This window comes from Protopterus annectens, chromosome 15.part0, assembly GCF_019279795.1.
Source record: "Protopterus annectens isolate FY-2018-M chromosome 15.part0, PAN1.0, whole genome shotgun sequence".
NCBI classification, from domain to species: Eukaryota; Metazoa; Chordata; order Ceratodontiformes; family Protopteridae; genus Protopterus; species Protopterus annectens.
In genome coordinates, this window is record NC_056749.1 from 472,735,980 (window position 1) to 472,755,556 (window position 19,577).

General features: G+C 42.7%; 1 protein-coding gene across 4 annotated transcripts in view; it reads right to left on the bottom strand.

The window, feature by feature from the left end:
- COL4A5 (collagen type IV alpha 5 chain) overlaps positions 1 to 19,577 on the bottom strand; it is a 3,591,008-nt gene that overhangs the window by 1,473,139 nt on the left and 2,098,292 nt on the right. For all 4 annotated transcript variants that reach the window (XM_044057208.1, XM_044057205.1, XM_044057207.1 and 1 more), the window contains exon 23: positions 2,796 to 2,888. In XM_044057208.1, coding sequence (XP_043913143.1) covers positions 2,796 to 2,888 — 93 coding nt within the window. The remainder of the gene's footprint in view (positions 1 to 2,795; positions 2,889 to 19,577) is intronic.

Below are 19,577 nucleotides of genomic sequence, written 5' to 3' on the forward strand. Positions count from 1 at the left end.
TTAACACAGATCCGGTGGAGATCACACTATATCCACAGTGTCTCTGTGTTACTTACTCTCCCTCCAGACTCCACCTTAACCTTCAATATATGATGCAGGCACCTGCAGCTGCTGTCAACGCTATCTTCATATTCACTGCCAACAGTCATCGTGTGTTAAACAATTTACTAACACATGGATTTTGTTTTTGACTATGCCACCTGCAAATGAGGTCAGACAAGCACCTGGGAGTTGGAAAGAGACCAAACAGCCAAGGGAAAGGACAACAGTGATGGTACATAGCACTGCTTCTTAGCAATGACTGGGGGAGGGCAATGACAAGTGATGCTGTCAGATTGTTCATAAGATCAGTGTACTATCAGATATCTTGACATTGGTCTGTGGGAGCAATTGCATGCTGTTATCTTATGAAATTGAGTAGGAAGGTAGATAATACACCAAATCAACACCAGTTGTAAATGATGATCTTCAATCCCTCCACCAACCTTTACATTACATTTGCTTGCCAGCAGAAGGAAGCAGTAAGCCTATCTACTCTGCCCTTTTACGTGCATTTCAAATTCTACCCCCCTTCAATCCTTGCACACTATTTTATCCTTTTCCCATGTACCACATACCCTCTTCCTCTAGTACATCCCTTGTGTCTAGAACCCTCTCTGTGCAAAAGTACTATCAGTATTCAGCTTCTACAAGTGATCATAGTACTATCAGAGTTCAAGACAGCATTCAGTCTCTACAAGTGTTCATATCTAAGTATGCACTACAAGGGGCATGAGTGAACGGGTCTATGGGAAATGGTCTGGGAAAAAATTTGCTGAAGTGGCCGTTCAGAGTTTTGAGAGTTCGCTGTTTGTGTCGATGAAGGCCTTTCGACAAGGTAATACAGACCAGAGTGAACTACCCTTTAAAGGAAATAAGGAGAGTGGTCATGAAGACTCTGGGGTGATGGACCATAAGGAAGTAGATGAGACAGCAAACACTACTGAGGGGAGAGACTCAGAGAAAATAATAAAGAACCACATGCAAAAAAAAAGTGACTGAAATTCATTAACTGAGTGTGCATGTAGGATCCTTCTCACCTGCGTATTCCTTTTCCTCTGATTGGTGTTAGATCTTCGATAATATATCCATCTGGCTGGAAGACCAGACATAGGCCTATTCTCTGGACTAACTTTATGGCTCATCCCTTCTCTCCTCAAAGCCTTTGTGCATAGTGAACTGTTTTAGCAACCTTCTCTGAATCTTTGTCATTTAAACACATTTCTTTGTTGATGCTGCACTATGATACCTCTCATTGTTTCCCACTGTTAAATTAAGCTTTGTATACTTATTAGGTTTGCAAAGCAAAGACATTAATGACAAAATGAGATTGGGTGTTCTTAAGAGAAAAATTAATGTCTGAATCCCTTTTCACTGGCAACTATGTTAATTTTAACACTAAATTCATTTTTTGTCAGAATGTTTAACCCCACAGCCTTGATTCATAAGGGCATCTCCCTGCATCCCCTTAAATTTTGTTGCAGCTGTGAAGTTTCTGAACACTGGGTTAAGGAGAATATTAACTTTTCAACTTCACTGCAGTGACCTTGTTCTATCACAGTTCAGCCTGCTGTACATTTTTGCAGAACTACAACTGGAAAGACCGCAGAAATACCTCACAAAGAGGATTACCGACCTCAAACAGATGCCCTACGCAGACCGTCTCAAAAAACTCCAGCTTTACTTCGTCGCATATCACCTACTCAGAGGCGATCTCTGCCTAACATACAATGCTATGTCAAACCCAGCGCTGTTGGACATGCTCCACTTAAAGAAATCCCAATTCCTCTGAGTTGCATGCTCTAGGGACCTAAACCATGTCACCACAACAAACAAAACATGCTGGAGGGATACATTCCTGTCCCAGAGACTTCCCATACTCTGGAACAAATTATCTATCTATATCAAACAAAGCTCCTCATTAGCACTCTTCAAGAAAAATCTTGATGATTGGATGGGAGATAGGAAATTCACCCTGGGGATCACTTCTGTGGCTCTGCTCGACAGGGGCACAGGAAAATAAATTTCTTTCGTGGCGAAAGCCAGGGTACCTTTTTGGCTAGGCTTATATAGGCCCTAGGGCCAATAGCCTAGTACCTACCTATAAACCTATGATAATTCTCAGAAAGCAACTGCTCACATGAAATTTGCATTTAGTTTAGAAGCTTTAGAGTGAAAGAAAAGACCAGGGCAAAATATATCTGTGACAGCTGTCAGGTGAATTAGTCATCCCACACTTACATAAACTTCTACATGTAGACAGAAATTTATTAAGTACTTTTATTGCCAGTCTGTGCCCAGAGTAGGAAAATACTTCAGTGCAACTAACTCGGCAAACAAGAACAAATTCAATAAGCACAATGCATGCATCTCAGGATTACAGAATAATGCTGATCAAGATGCAGTCAGTTCATGTTTATCAAGCAGGTAAGATAGACATTTTATACATATATCTAACAGGCGATTAGGGAAACTTGTCAGACTGACACTGAAACAATCTACACATTAATCAGAACACTGAACAGCAGTTACAATAAAACCCAACCCATCTGCATTAAACTGGTACTGTGACACAAAGGTGTTTGTACATGCTAAGGCAACTAAAACTGTGAATAATATTCGAGAGAATTATGGTTAAAGAAAAAAGCTCACATTACGAGTTATACAACTGACATATTCCTAAACATAGTCATAAAGATTTGTCATTTTACCTGGGGTGCATTCTTAAACATAAACATAAAAGTACTTCATTTTACCTGGGCCACCTGTGGGGCCTGGAGGTCCTGGGGGTCCTGGGGGTCCTGGTATGGGGTCTCCTATACAGTTGATACAAGTTTCTCCCTTTTCACCTAAAAAAAAATTCACATCTGTTATCAATACTTAAGTTCACATTTGATACATAACTTAATAAATAAAACTAAGCAACATAATCTACGTATTTTACTCACTCGGAAATCATTTTTGCAGTTAAACTTACCTAAATAAACACATGAATTCCCAAATGTTAGTGGATGCTAGCTGTTGTAAGTTGGAATCAAAGTACAAATGCCTTAAATATTTTAACAGCTTTTATATGTGATCAAAACTTCAAAAGAACCATCTGCAATAGTTAAAACAATGTACGTAGTTCAGCAGCTGAGAAATTTATAGACATACAACACACAAAACAGGGAAACAACAATGAGGTGTGCTCCGACTTAGTTTGGATTGTGTTCTAACAAAATGTAATTCACACAGCTATAATAGCTAATGTAAAATTAACTACTGAATACCCCAAATGCTATATAATCACTGATTTGATTGTGCAAAGAATGCTGCAAAGTATTTTCTATTTTTCAAGTGATGGAAAATGTCACCTCTCTACCCCCTCAATCCTTCTGTATTTTAATTGTTTCCAAACCCCTGCCATCTTGAGCAAAAGTTAAAATTACACATGGACTGGTAACTATTTCCCAAATATAGCAAAGTTAACCTCATGTATGCCTGTTGTCTAATTTGTACCATATTATACCTATGATTTCCTTAGGCAACAAAAATGGTGCATGTTTTACTCTAAATAACCGTGGCCTTGCAGGGAGAAACTATAGTTCAGAAAATTAATATGCAATTTATTGAAGCCTCTAACAATGAAACATTATTAAATATAGCTGATTTGTAGAAACACACATTAAGGCATCATTATAGGATACAAGAATTCACAAACTGGAAAGCTTGAAAAAGCACTGAAGTTGGGGAATTTAAAGTAAGGCAATGTAAGAAAAAGGAACATCTTAAACAACCTTTATCCACAGAGCCTTGGCACTGGACTCACAAGACAGCAACTTTATATTAGTTGCAATGAAAGACAGGGACACTTCTGAGAGCTCATGCATGCATGACACCACTGCAGAACAGTACTGTAAGAAAATCAGGACACACAAGAAATCATCTTGACTAGACACTGAGGTTTTATGTCAGTTTAACAGGATTACTGGAAACTATGAATGAAATCTCTTGGGGTCCTAGCTAGAGCAGTTGAGCTAATTACTAGATGCAACACTGACAATTTAAACTTGAAGTGCATTCAAGCAATTGGCTATCAACCTGGAAGAAAATGACTATAAAAAATAATGCATGACTCTTCTCACTAGGACCAGGGGACAGAAAAATCTCCTTGGTTGTCACATGGGAGTAGGTGAGGAAAGGCAACACAGGCCAGAAGATTAATAAATGCAGCAAATGGCTGTATGTTTACCAAGCAGTTATGTATGTATGTATACCTCTCAAGTGTTCTTCATTAGGAAGATGGTTCCTCATTTGGAGTCTTAGTCCTCGCAGTTCCACATTGAAAGGGCCTGTTACACATTCAGCTTTAAGAATTTTTTTAACTGATATCCATAGTTAAAGAAATACTAAATCATATTAATTCATCAAAAGAAGTATTTGCAAGTATAAAGTAATATTCTAACTACCCTGTGAACTTCTTAGCTGAAGTTACTAGTGAGCTGTTACTGTTTCACATTTTGGCCATTTGTTACAAATTATGAGAGGTAGTGTTCCACACCTTGGACGTGGAAGGTTAACAGAAAAGGGAACTTGTTGAATACCAGATATGTCAACTTTCTTTAAGCTCCATAACAGAACAGGAAGGCATAAAAATAGAAACAGAGTCCTGACAATACAATCCTTCAGTGTGGGAAAGGCAGATGACATATGGTAAGATATCTTGATACAGGTTCTGGAAGAAAGAATAGTTGTGTAAAATCTTAACATAACCATAGATGTCCTTCTCTTCCATGTAGCAGTATTCATACTGTGGGATCCTCCACCTCAGGCAACCCGAATGTCAGCTCCTATACAAAAGCTTTCAGCCTGGTTGCTGCAGGTGCATGGGACATCACATGTAGGGTCATAAACCAGGGGCCTTAAATGCGATATCAGCATGCACAGACCTCAGAACTAACTGCCCAGTCAGACAGTAGCCTAGGAGATGCCAAAAAATGTCTTTGACAAGTCAAAAGCTACAGACTGACCCAGAATGGACCTAGTGCTGGTAAGGGCTCAATGGAGTCTCTCAGTCCTGCGACTATTTAAGAAGGGGGTCAGGAGGAAGGGAAGGAATACTGCAACATGGAAGAGAAGGACATCTATGGTTATGGTAAGATTTTACACAACTCTTCTATGCCCTTCTATTCTCATGTTGCAGTATTCTTACTGTGGGAGAGTACCAGAGCTCAGGAAGGAGGAAGGGTGGAAGAAGAGGTAGCGGAGTCCAGAAATCCTTGCAGGATTGCCCTAGCAAAACCTGCTCTGGCTCTTGAGATACGGTCCAATTTGTAATGTTTGGTGAAGGTATGCACAGTGTACCAGGTGGCTGCTTCTAGGATGATAGGTGTGTCCGAGCCTTTGAGGATGGCTTTGGAAGAAGCAACTGCTCTAGTGGAATGAGCCCTGATCCCCTGATTCAGGGCCTTTCCATGGTATGAGTAGCAGAAAGAAATGGTATTTCTGATTCAACAGGAAATAGTCTGTTTAGAGACTGCCTTGCCCAGGGCTCTGGGGTGGAAGGAAACAAAGAGTTGGTTTGATTTTCTGATGGCCTTGGTTTTGTCCAGGTAAAATCTTAACTGACTGTGAATGTCCAGGGAGTGAGGTATTCTCTCACTGCCTTTCTGAGGAGAAGAGAAAGAGGTAGGTATGTGAATAGATAGGTTTAGTGAAAGTTTGTTGACCAATTTGGACATGAATGAGGGATTGGTGCGCAGGGTCACCCTGTCTTTATGGAATATAGTGTAAGGGGGCATGCCACGAGTGCCTGAAGCTCTGACACCCTTCTTGCAGAAGTGATGGCTACCAGCAAGACTGTTTTCCATGTGCACATCTGCAGTGATGCAGAAGTGGTTGGTTTCAAATGGAGGTAGCATAAGTTTCTCCAAGATATAGTTCAGGTCCCAGGGTGGTGGAGTAGGGTTTCTGGGAGGTCTTATGGGTAAGACCCCTTTTAAGAACAGTTTTGCATCCAATCTGGAGAGTAAAGGAGGTTCCAGAGGAAGGCAGTCAGAGATAGCAGAGAGGCGTACTTCCACAGAAGAGTATGAAAGGTCTGCTACAATCAATTCACACACACATAAGCCAAGGCTAAAAGGGCATCCGCAAGAAGGGGGTCCTTATGTCTTTGGAGACACCATATGGAGAATCTCTGCCATTTAGAAATGTAGGATCTCCTTGTATTAGGTTTCCTGGCCTCCTGCAGGATAGATAGCACGTCCTCTGTGTAGTGGTGTCTGAAGGGTACTAGAAGTTTATCACCCAGAGAGTTAAGTTCAGCATCTCTAGGTGTGGATGGATGAGAGTTCCCTTCTGTTGTGTGAGTAGGTCCACCTTGTGAGGTAACTTGTGGTGATTTTCCTTGGCAAGTGACCATAGAAGGCGGAACCAATGCTGCCTTGGCCAGTAGGGAGTCACCAACAACATTTTTGGCATGTCTCTCCTGACCTTCAGAAGGACTTTCTGAATGAGAGGGAAGGGTGGAAAGGCATACAGAAACCTTTTCTTCCATGAAATGTTGAAGGTGTCCACTCTCCAAGCTAGTGGTGCTTGGTACAAAATTTTGTCAGTTCTCTGTTCAGTGGTAAGCAAACAGATCTACTTGAGGGGTACCCCATCGGTGGACGATGTCTAGCAAAACTTCCCTGTGTAACATCCACTCATGGTGTAGGGAGAATGATCTGCTTAGGACATCTGCCTGCTGGTTGTTCTGGGAAGGGATGTATGTTGCCTGTAGGAATAGGTTGTTCTGTGAGGCTAAATCCCAAATTTGCATTGCCATCCTGTACAGGAGGTAGGACCTGCCCTCCCCCCACACTTGTTGATGTACCACATAACAATGGCGGTGTCTGTGAAGATTAGTAGCAGGCCTGGATGAAGGATAGGGAGAAAGACCTTCAGGGCTAACAGAACCTCTGTCATTTCCCTAACATTGATGTGCTTCTTTAGGAGGGATGTCTGCCAAGGTGCTTGTACCTTCAATCCCTTCATAATAGCTCCCCCAGCCCAGATCTGAATCATCTATGTGTGTGTGTTGAGCTGGTGTGGGTGTGTGCAGAGGAAGGCATGGATTCCTTTGAATTTGTTGTATCCACCCCCTTAGTTCTGTTTGTAAACAAGGAAGGAAGGGTATTTGGGAGTCTAAAGGATGGCTGTGCCGGGACCATACGTTTTTTAAATATCACTGAATTTTCCTCACGTGCATCCTGGCTAGGGGAATCATGGGGATGGTGGCTATCATAAGACCCAGGAGATACAAGAACTGTCTTGCTGACAGCTGCTCTGTGTGGAGAAGGTCCTGGAAATGATTTGTCAGGGAGATAACTTTTTTTGGGATAAAAATGCCTTCATTAGGTCTGTCTGGATCCTACACCCTAGGAAGACCTTGTCTTGTTCTGGGGATAGGGATTATTTGGGAAGGTTCAGAGTGAAACCTAGTCCCTGAAGCAGGGACAGGGAGAACTAGAGATGCTTTTTGAGGATCTCTTCCTGTTCTGCTAGAATGAGGATATCGTCCAGGTACAGACAGATCTGTATGCCCATAGTCCTGCAGAATGATATGGCGGGAGCTAGGCATTTTGTGAAAACTCTTGTCTTGATGCAGTGGACAAACCAAAGGGCAAGGCAGTAACCTGAAAATGAGAGCAGGGCCCAACAAGATGCAAGTATTTCCTGTGGTTTGGGTGTATGGGGATGTGGAGGTAAGCCTCCTTCAGGTCTAAAGTGACCATGAAAGCTCGCGGTGGCAGTAGTGGAAGCAGGGTCTGTAGAGACAGCATTCTGAACGAGGGGACTTTCAGATAAAGATTTAGGACAGATAAGTCCAAGATTGGTCTCCATAGTCCATCCTTTTTTGGAACTAGGAAAAGTCTGGAGTAGAAACCTTTTTATTCTTGTCCTAATGGAATGTGTTCCATGGTGCCTTGAGCCCGTAGGGTTTGTATAATGTGTGTAATTAGGTGGAGTTGATTTTTGGGTGGGAAAGGAATGCCCTGAGGGTTGGGTTTTCCCTGCCAGGATAGGAAATATCCATTTTCTACTACTGTCAGTACCCAGTTGTCTGAGGTGATTTCTTTCCAGAGGGGTAGAAAGTGGGAGAGACGGGAAGACAGGGGAAGTAGGGCAAGGAAGTCCTGCATTGCTGCCATTATTTCTGTCCTGAAAGGACTGTCTTTGGGCTGGCTGAGAAGAGGTCATCCTTAAGGGAGGTTGTCTCCTAGTCCCTTTCCTGTGCCTACTAGAAGGAGGAGGGGACGTAGAAGGAGTCCTTCTGACATAGGATGTCTTAGCAGAAAAGTTTCTGTAGAACTTAGGTATGAGTGAGATCAGCAGGTGTTTAATGTCCAGCAGCTCTTTGCTTTGCTCCTGCAGATGTTTAAAAAGCTCTGCAGATTTCTTTCCAAATAGAAGGTTATTGTCGAGTGGGGCATCCAGGATTTTTGACTTAGTCCTACGGTAGAGGTTGGAGTCTGAGCCAGGAGTATCTACGCATAACTGATGCAGTTGTAGCTGATCTAGCACAGACATCTGCTGCATCATAACTGCATCTTATAGAGTGCCTGGCCACCTGGGATGCCATGGATAGCTTAGATGCTACTTCAGTCTTTTTAGGGGAAATCAGCCAGCGAGCTGAGAAGCATACTAGGCTGGGAAACCAAGTCCAAGGCAAATTTAACCATATGAGTTTGATGGTTAATAGCTCTGAAGGCTAGGGTAGAGGAGGTATATGTTTTCTTGCCCAGCCTATCTATAATTTGATTGTCTTTGTATCAGAAGGTAACAGAGAGGAGGAAGGGAGTAACCTAGATTGTCTATCTGGGGCCACAGCTATGACAGCAAGGTCTGCCAAAGGGGGCTTAACCAGGAATTTCTGGTCCTCACGCACTTTGCAGAAATGGTCTGGTCTCTTTGGAGCTGGTGGCTGTGAGTCTGGGTTCTTTGAGCATGAAGCAAAGGGATCACCAGGGGAACGGCCGATGGGGAGCGTGATTCAACCTGCAGCAATTCAAAGTATCTTTTTTGAGTTTCTGACATTTGGAAAGTATTTGAAGTATTCCTTCATCTTGGTGATGGTTTCACCAAATGTAATGTCCTCTGGAGGACAGTCTCCTTCAAAAGAATCCTCATCTGGACAGTAATATTCCAGGGGTGAGGCTATTTGTGAAGCATAGGAGATAAGACTCCTCCGAGCCAGATGAGAGGGCCTCCTCTTCTTCTTCCTGGAGAGTAGGAAGGATTGAGGCAGGAGAAATAGGCCTTGGACTGAGCAAAGGAATGGAGGGGGCTGATGATGGTGTAGGCCTGCACAGGGATTGAGTGAAGTACTGCCAGTCTGGTTGACTATCAGGTTGGGTAGATAAATGCTTAAAGTTTTTTGCATTCTTTTAGGAGTAGTAGTTTTTGTAGACAGGGTAGGCCTAGGCTCTAGGGTCTTAGCAGCTGAAGGAGCCTCAGGCTCGTGAGATCCTAAAAGGCGTCCAGTAGAATCTGGTTCCCCCTCGATATTGGGAGTAACCAACATCTGAGTTATCTCAGTGGATGTGCCAGCAGGTGCTTCGAGTACAGCTACATCGAGGGAGGCTGCAGAAGTGGACGGCTCTAGCAGGCGTCCCTCAACCCCTACATCAGTAGTTGGGGTGTCCGACGATGGAGAGGCAGTGGTGGTAGGCCATGAAACTTTGGCCTTTTTCTTTGGAGGTTCTATTGGTTCAGCTGATTCCAGATCCATACTAAGGGCTAGTTTTTTAAGCCTTTGATTTTCTAAATACAGGTTAAGGGCAGCCAAGTGGCTTCTAAGAGTTTTAGGGATGAATGATTGGTAAATGGTGCAGGAAGTATGGTTGTGTTCCCAGCCTAGACAGAAGACTCAACAGTAGTGGGCGTCTTTATGAAAAATTTAATGTCTGCTTTGACATTTGCCTTTCTTAGTTGATATTGGCTAAAGTAAAAGACAGCTAACCAAGCTTCAAGCAAGAATATCAGTAAGAAATCTCCAACGGGGTACTTAGCTTTAGACGTCTTGATAAAGAGGAGCGAGCAATCGATGTGACATTCGACTGTGACAGAAAAGTTATGAGGTCTGTGCATGCAGACATCACATTTAAGGCCCCTGGTTTATAACCCTATGTGTGATGTCCCATGCACCTGCAGCAACCAGGCTGAAAGCTTTTGTATAGGAGCCGACATCCAGGTCACCTGAGATGGAGGATCCCACAGTACGAATACTGGAACATGAGAATAGGAGGACATCTACAATGATATTTTTTTTTCAGAACACATCCTAAAAAGTTATTATTGATAAGTCTTTGATAAAGTTTCTGAAAGGTATATGTGTAGATGCAATTCTATAATCTTGCAGTCTGACATGCAGCTGGCTAAACAGAGACAAATAACTCGGAGGGAAGAAGGGAGGTGGCTCACTAGATACATGAACTCTAAACTATTACCTCTGTTATCTGTAGTAATTAAATGTTGCAGGGTGTAAGCTAAAACTGTGCTATACATTAGGGTCCTATGCTCAAGGTTACTAGCTAACCTAGTACACCAGTAGAATTTGGCTAGGAAAATCTCATAAAACTGGGATAGAACATTCTAAAGCATATGTAGAGGTATGAAAAAATATCTACAAGTAAAAGAAGATAGCCTACAGGAAGCAACACAAGCTGCATCATTTCTGAGGCAGCAAAAGTCCTGTAGAGTAACAGCTACATAAATCTGATCTACTATACATAATCTTATACCATCTATCACCACACATTCTTTCCCCTCTCTGCAGCTCTTTTCAAGGTAATCCGAACAATAGCATCGAATGATGGAGGAACTAGAGGGAGAAGGGTTAGGAGTTAGACTTGAAGAAAAGTATTTTACTTGATTGCAACGATGTGCAGTGGTATGGTGAATAGAAGGTAGCTGTCGCAGTGTACCTGGATGGAATGGAAGACGCAAAAAACATGCACAGACAGATATTGTCTATGGACAGAAGGAAATTCTGGGCTGTTGTCTGACTTAAGGAATTGTGGAAAGGAGTAAGATGTAAAGCCTTATAAGATTCAGCTTAATGGTTGTCTAGAATGCTTACAAAAAGGGGGCATGAGAGTCTGGAGCAACACAGGCAACAATACATAAGGGTAACAGCAGGGAGTAGAACAGGAAGCCAATTGACCATAAGTCAGAAGGAAAACAGAGAGAGTCAGGAAGCATTGTGGCTGGAGGAAAAGTAGAGACAATGCAGGGACTGGTAGGCAACAAAAGGAGGATACAAACAAAGTATGATAAGGGGAGCACCGGGGTATGAGTTGAAGCGATGAGGGAAAGAAAATACAACTGCTGAAGATAGGCACAGAGGAAGGAGGACAGCAGAGTCAGGAACATGAGTGATGAAGACAGTATAAAGGGAGGCCCTTTCTAGATTCAAAAGGGGAGGAACTGAAAAAAAGTATAAGGCACAAATAAAGAATCTTGGAATGATTACAAGCACAGGTTGGAAAAGGAAGGAAAAGGTATGGGGAAAGAGCAGAAAGAAATGAAAGTTATACACTTACCATAATGATAGATCCATGTTGTCTTCTTTTTGTATGGTTCAACATGTGGGATGTCAGATCCAGTTTGATCCGACCTTGGCGGTTTATACCAAAGTTTTGGTTCTGAGAGCTCCTGACTCCTCCCCTACCCACAGTTCCCCTCTCCTGACTGAATTACCTCAGATCGAGTTTGCTGACTGACCAGAAATGGTGACACATTATGTAGGAAAGGACAAGTAGGGTTGCCACCTTTCATTGTGGTGAAAACTGGAGTAAGGCCACACCCCTTGCATCACTAGTATCCAACCCCACCCCCGCCCTTTCTTCCGCCCACACACTGCCCATTTTGTGACATCACTGTTACACTGGGTGGGGAACACCCTCTTTTTTCCATTCCTAATGCCTGCTTTTGGCTGATTTACTATGCTTTTCTGTAAAAAAGCATAGTAAATCAGCCAATTTACAAATTCCGATAGTCTGCTTCCTTTTTTGAAACAGAATATCGGAGTTTGTACAGTGTTTTCCGAACTACCGGAGAATCAATTTGATTTCTGGAAAAAAACAGGAGGGGTGGCAACCCTAAGGACAAGGAGTAAAATACATTAAACATAGTATGTTGTAAGAATTATGAAGGGGTCAGACAGGGTCCAAATGAAGACTAGGCCGTTGCCTAGAAGAAAACAATGAGAATTTGGCAGGTTGAAAGGGGGAGGGGAGTTGAAACAAATGAAAAGACAACATGTTTCTATCACTATGGTGAGTACATAACGTTTATATCCGATGTTGTCTTTTTTCATATAATTCTACATGTGGGACAGATTCCTAAGCTACTTGACAGGGACCCAAGGTGGTCTCAAGGAAGGATATTTCTGGATATGGCAAAGCCGAAAGATGTGCGAATTCTGAAGTGGACCTCTAACTTGTAGTGAGGTACAAAAGTATGAGTTGTAGACCAAGTTGCTGTACAGCATATGTTACTGACGGGCACTCCTTTTGCAAATGCTATTGAAGTTGCCATAGATCTGGTAAAATGCACCTTAGGCTTTGACTATAAAGGCGTACTTAGTAAATCAAAGACAAATGAAATGCAGTCTATTAATCATTTGATAGGGTTGCCTTAGATACTGATTTTCCCAGTTTGTTCTTGGAGAAGGATATAAAGAATTGACCTGTCTTTCTGAAATTCTTTGTACAACGGAGATAGAACCTGAACTATTTACGGACATGTAAAGTATATTCTTTGTTGGTAAAATTTGGAAAGAAAACTGGTAAATCAATCTGTTGGTTCAAGTTAGATTCAAAAACTACTTTAGGAAGAAATTAAGGGTTTGTTCTCAATGACACACTGTGTTTGTGAAAGATAAGGAATGGAAATTTGAAAGTGTGCCTGCAGTTCTGACACACATTTTGCAGATATAATCACAACCAGAAAAACAGTTTTCCATGTAAAAAACTTTATATCTAATGATGCTGCTGGTTCAAAAGGTTTTTATGTTAGAGACTGGAGTAAAATGGTAATGTCCCAGGGAGGGATTGGGTCATAAACTGGTGCTCTCAATAAAAAGGTTCCACTAAGGAAGGCTTTGGTCACTTTGAAAGAAGCAATAGAAGCACTGTTGAGCCCTATGTGAAAATTTGAAATGGCTGCTACCTGTGCTTTAATTGTATAGTAATGTGATCCAGCCATGAACAGTTCTGAAAGAATCTCCACAATTTCAGGTAGAGGTGCTGAAAAAGGGTCTCGTCCCATAGAACAGGTACAGATGGAAAAACACTTCCATTTGATCTTCTAAGTCTTTTTTGTTGAATTTATTTCAGAGGAAGACATATAAATTACCAGAGAAGAGAGACTGGCATCTCCGGCAATTTTTAGAATTGGAGAAGCCATGAGATCAGCTTTAGGCTCTTTAGGTCCAGTACAGGTAGCTCAGATGGGTGACTGAGGTGATCAAGACATGGATCCAGAGCCCATGGTAGGTGAGCTAGATGAGGAAAAAGAAATGGGAATGTACAGTTGTGTACACTTGCCATAAATGTAGTTGTTCGAGTGTATTCACCGTTGCAGTCATTACATTTGGTTATAGCCTGATTAACAAGGTCCTACATCGGTTGCCGTCTCTTCTTCCATGATGTCAGGTCGTTAGGGGTATAAAACATGCAGCCAACGTCATTACATCAGTTTTTCTTGCCCCAGATGTCAGGTGCCCCCAATGGGAAGCAATTAAATCTATAAATATACAAGGTTATACTTCAAACAAAAATGCAAATACACCAAAAAGCTTTTTAGCATTGAAAAGGAGAGAAGAGGTATAGCCAAAAGTAGTCAGGGGGCTGGAGGGAGGGTAACCAGGGCTGCAACAGTGAATACACTTGAACATCTATGTTCTTCGTGTTTCACTGTTGCAGTCATTACATTTGGGTAGATCCCCAAAGCTAAGGATGGGAGGAGGAATTTAGATAGCATTAGGACCAGCTATAAGGCCCTGCAAAACTGCAGTGGCAAAGCCAGCTCTGGATTTAGAGAAAATTGGCAAATGGTAATGCTTGGAGAAAGTATGTACAGAAATCCAGGTAGCAGCTTCTAGGATGTCCCTGGTAGGTACGCCTCTGAGAAAGGCTGAAGAGGTAGATGCAGCCTTGGTTGAGTGAGGTCTGATCCCCTGTGGGATAGATTTTCCATGGTGCTTAAAGCAGAAATGAATGCAATGGCCTATCCATTTGGAGATGGTTTGCTATGAAATAGCCTTCCCCTCTGTCCCTACAGCAAATGCCACCAGCAGTTTTTCAGATTTCTTTTGAGGTTTAGACATGTCCAAGTAGAATCTAAGTTGTCTGTGCACATCTAAGGGGTACAGTATCCATTCCCCTTTGTTCTGTGGATTAGGAAAGAAGGTAGGCAAATGAATGGACTGATTAAAGGCCACACTGGATACCACCTTTGACACCCTGCCCGCATGAAAGATGATGAAAGGCTCCACTGCCATTAAGGGCCTGTAATTCAGATAAAACATGTCTTAGCACCTCAGCCACCACAGCCTTCAATGAGCACATAAATACTGGTGAAAAACATTCCCTTTTATACACCACATAATTGATCACACAATTAAGTAAATAAATCAATTTAACAATTAAACATTTAAAGAGATGGAGTCTCTTTAAATGTTTAATTGTTAAATTGATCATTGATTTCCTGTAATTCAGATTCCCTTCTTGCTGAAGTGATGGCTAAGAGAGAAGCTGTTTTCCAAGAAAGGAATTTTAAATCTGCAGTAGCAGCTGGCTTGAAAGGAAGAGGAGTGAGTTTCTCCAATACAAAGTTAAGGTCCCAGGCTGGAGTTGGAGCTCTCCTGGGTGGTCTTAAATGTTTGTCCCCTCTGAGGAACTGCTTGAGTAGTGGAAGAGAGAAGAGGGGAGGTTCTGTGTTATAATGAGCTGACATGGCTGAGGCGAGAATTTTTATAGAGGAAAAAGACAGGCCCTTATGAAGCATCTCAGTTAAGTATTGTAAAGTCTGAGGTAAATTGGGCACTGTTGTGCTCATCCCTTGAGATTGGTTCCAGGCACAGAATCTTTTCCATTTTTCAGCATAAGAATTTCTAGTACTAGGCCTCCTTTCCTCCAAAATGACATCCATCACTGGTTTACTGAGGGATGGTAACAGAGAGCTTAGGTAATTAGCCAGGCTGCTAGTTTCAGTGTTTGAAGCTGAGGGTGCAGAATCTGGTTCTCCAGCTGAGACAGCAGGGTAGGAGTCTGAGGCAGGTGCCATGGGCCCAACAGTGACACTGTGCAGGGGGGGTACCAGTGTTGGTTGGCATGGCCAGGCTGGTACAATCAGAATCATCCTTAGTTTGTCTTGTTTGATCTTTAGTAGTACTTTGGAGAGCAGAGGAGGAAAGGTATAAACGGATAGGTTTTTCCAGCTGAAGGACAGAGCATCCACTTTCCAAGCTTGTCTGTGGTGAGTCCATGTGCAAAACTTTTCCAATTGATAGTTCTGGGGGGAGGCAAACAGGTCTATATCTGGGCTCTCCCTTTTGCTTGTGAACATGTTGAAAATCCTTGGTTCCAGTTTCCACTTGTGTGGGTTCATGAGGTTTCTGCTTAGTCCCTCTGCCAGTGTATTTAGTTTTCCTGGCAGTAATTGAGCTTGTAGATGTACTTGGTAGCTCAAGGCTGTGTTCCACAATGCCATGGCTAGTCTGCAGAGGGGGTAAGAATGTATACCACCCCTGCTTGTTTATGTACCACATAACAGTGGTGCTGTCCGTCTTTACCATTAATTGTCCTGGAAGAATGTGGTCCTTGAAGGCTGTTAGAGCATTCTGTACAGCTAACATTTCTTTATGACTGATGTGATGGTGCATTTGAATTGGGTTCCATTTGCCTTGAATGCACTTCCCTGCCAGGTGAACCCCCCCCCCCCCCATGCATAGTCTGATGCATCTGTTGTTAGGGTTTGGGCAGCAGGGGGTAGTGTGAATGGTAGTTCCTTGTTTTGGTGGCAGGCCTCTGCCCATCAAAGGAACTCTAGGCATAGACAAGAAATGATATGAATCATTGCTTCTAGATCCTGAGAATGTTGACACCATAGGTTTTTTAGATACCATTGTAGTTTCCTCATATGCAGTCTTGCATACAGAATTAGAAGAATGCAGGAGGCCATGAACCCCAAGGCCTGTAGTATTTGCCATGCAGATAGCAGGTTTTGTGGCCATTTGCTTGAAGTAGGTTGTCAAGTGAATTTGTTTCATGAGGAAAACCATCTGGGAAGTTGTATTCCTGCTTGCTCCCAGGAATATAATTTGTTGACAGGATACCAGGTGTGATTTCTTTTCATTTATGGTGTACCCCAGACAAGTCAGCACCCTTTGTACAAAAGCCACATGATTCAAAAGTATGTTCTGGTTTTCTGCTTGAATTAGACAATCGTCCAGGTATTGGTATATTTGAATATTTCTTTGCCTGCAAAATGCAATGACTGGAGCTAGGCACTTTGTGAATACCCTGGGTGCAGCAGATAAGCCAAGGGGCAGTGCAGAGAACTGATAGTGCGTGTAGCCTGCTTTGAAGCGTAGGTCTCTTCTACAAGATTCCCTGATTGGGATGTGCAGGTATGCTTCCTTTAAATGTAGTGTTGCCAACCAGGCATCTTTGCTTAGCATAGGAAGCAGCTGGTGAAGAGTCAGCATCTAGAATTTTGGAATCACCAAAAAGGTGTTTAGAGTATGCAGGTCCAGGATAGGATACCATGGATTGTCTTTTCTGGGTACCAGGAAAAATCTCGAGTAGAAACCTTGTCCCTTTTCTTCTTCCGGTACCAACTGAATAGCCCCTATGTTTAAGAGAGAGAGTACTTGCTTTTGGGCCTCTGCCCACTGATTCGGAGGTAGATCCGGTCAACCGTTTGGAGCTGGTAACGTGTGGAAGTGAAATCTGTATCCTTGGGACACTACATTTAAAACCCATTTGTCCTGGGTAATGAGTCCCCAGTTCTTTGCATGAAGTGCAATCTTTCCCCCCAAAGAAGCAGTCAGTTGAGAAGTGCTTGGAAGTTTTAAAAAGAAGTCATTGAGGCAGATTACCATGGGGGGAGTTTTATTACTCACAAATTTGGAAGTGGAGGCCCCCCACTGCTTAGTCCTCAAGCCTGGGTGCTCTGCTGGATCTGGGTTTAGACTGAGAAGGTCTAGGAGAGGCAGGAAAGGACCAATTCTTAGAAGGTCAATGCCTTCTAAATCTTGGAGGATGTACTTGTAAAAAATCTTTAATAGTTTGCACAGATTTAGCTTTTTCTTCCATCTTTTTAAGAACACTGCCTTGTTGCCAAACGGGCAGCCCTGATTTAAGGGAACATCCAGTAATTTCACTGTAACATGATCTGGGAAGGATTGCTCCTTAATCCAAGCATGCCTTCTAAGTACAGACCCAGTTACCGCAGCCCTGCAAGATGCCTCTAGTGAATCAAAACCACATTGCAATGTATGTTTACCAACTTGTTCAGCAGAATGCATAAAATTCTGTAAATCCTTATTTTCAGCACAATCAGGAATCAACATCATTTTCTGTTTAAGCATTCCAATAATATGCAGCTGATACTTTAACATATGAAACTGGCAATTCAAGGCCATAATGCCCAAAGTTGCAGAAGTGCCTTCTTACCCCATCTATCCAGTGCCCTGGAGTCTCTATCAGAGGGGGTAGGATTTCTAGCAGTAGTAGCTTTAATGCCCTTGGGTCCCTGTGAAATGGTTTCAGGATCCACAGTAGGATTTTTGAAAAGGAACTTGTGGGAGTCAGGAAACCTGTAATGTCTATCAGGTTTACTGAAAGCAGGAGGTAAAGAGTCAGGGGCCATGATAAATTCCAAAAGGGCATCATCAACAATGCCCAGTACAGGAGGTATAGCTAAAGGCCTGTGCTGGGGCAGGAGTAAGAAATCCCTAAGCCTCTTTTTAGAATCAGAGAAATCCTGACTTTCCCATAAAAAAACTCCCTGAGAGTATGCAAGGTTTCACCAAAAGAGAAATCCTCGGGGGGGGGGGGGGGTGTTAGAGGAAATAGAGTCCTCATCATCAGAATGCTCATAGGTAGATAAGGGTAAATCCTGGCCATCAGAGGAAACAGAAATTTCAGAATCCTGGTCAGAAGCATCATAACCAAACTCAGTTCTAGGTCTCGTAGAGGGGGAAGGTTGGCTTCCCCTGATTAAAGTAATAAGGTCTTCAGTCATTCTTATCATTTGTTTTTTAGGCATAGAGGCCTGACCATGCAGTCTGGGCATCAGTTTTCTAGGCATGGTTCGAGTTTTTGGCCTTGAAGAAGAAGATGGCTTTGGTTTAATATGCAAGTCAGTAGGCCTGAATACACCCTCAGAAGCCGGTGCCTGCACAGTGGCTCCCAACCCATCCAAGGTAGAGACATCCGCAAGTTCCACAGTTGAAGTATCTCGTGGCATACCGGACTCCAAATGGGTCTCAATAGAGACCTGCAAATCTGAAGTAGCGGGTATCAGGGGCCGTGAAAGTGCTTCACTGAGTACTGGCGAACTGGGCGGCCTGTCTCTGTCTTTAGCTTTGCGTTTTTTTGGAATGTTGGTAGTCGGATGGCTTACCGAAGACATAGGATAATTGAACCGAGCACCAAAAAATTTCGAAGCACAAATATACCGACGACGGATAGCTCGTGGTTTAAATAAGGCACAAAACCGACAGGGAGGTACATCGTGGTCAGGGCCTAGGCAAGGAATACAGTACAAATGAAAATCTTTATGAGGTATTTGCTTTCCACAAGAAATGCAGTTATTTACTTTTACTGACATTGGTTTAGAGCAAGAAAAAGTTTCCCCAATTGGGGTACTTGGCATTTAGATGAAGACTTCGGTTCTGAAACTCGAAAATGAAAATTTCAGGAGTCGGCCGACCGGCACTTGTGAACTGCTTCTGCTTCGGGCACCGCACGGCAATAATAAAGACTGATGTAATGATGTCGGGTGCATGTTGGAAGAAGAGACAGCAACCGACGTAGGACCCAAGACTTTGTTAATCAGGCCGACTGAGGGCTACTGCAAGAAGATAACCCAAATGTAATGACTGCAACAGTGAAACACGAAGAACATCCATACCTGCCAAGGCCAGAAGGGGCAATGAATACTGTCTTGGTCTTGCACTCCATACCTTTCCTGAATGGACTTAGTGACAAGGGGGATAAGCGTGAAGGCATAAAGGAAACCTGAGGACCAAGGATGGACTACAGCAACTCTCAGTGACTGTCCCTCTGAAGGAATGATGGCAAAGTAACTTCTGCACTTCTTGTTTAGGTATAAAACAATAGGGTCACCTCAAGGTTGGCCCCAGTAGCTTAAAATCTCTGTTGTCACTGTTCTGTTGAGAGACCTGTCAAGAGGTAATAGTATAATTCTGCTCAGTTAGTCTGCTAGGAGGTTGGATGTCCCAGGTATGTGCATTGCAACTAGAAAGCTGTTTGAAGACA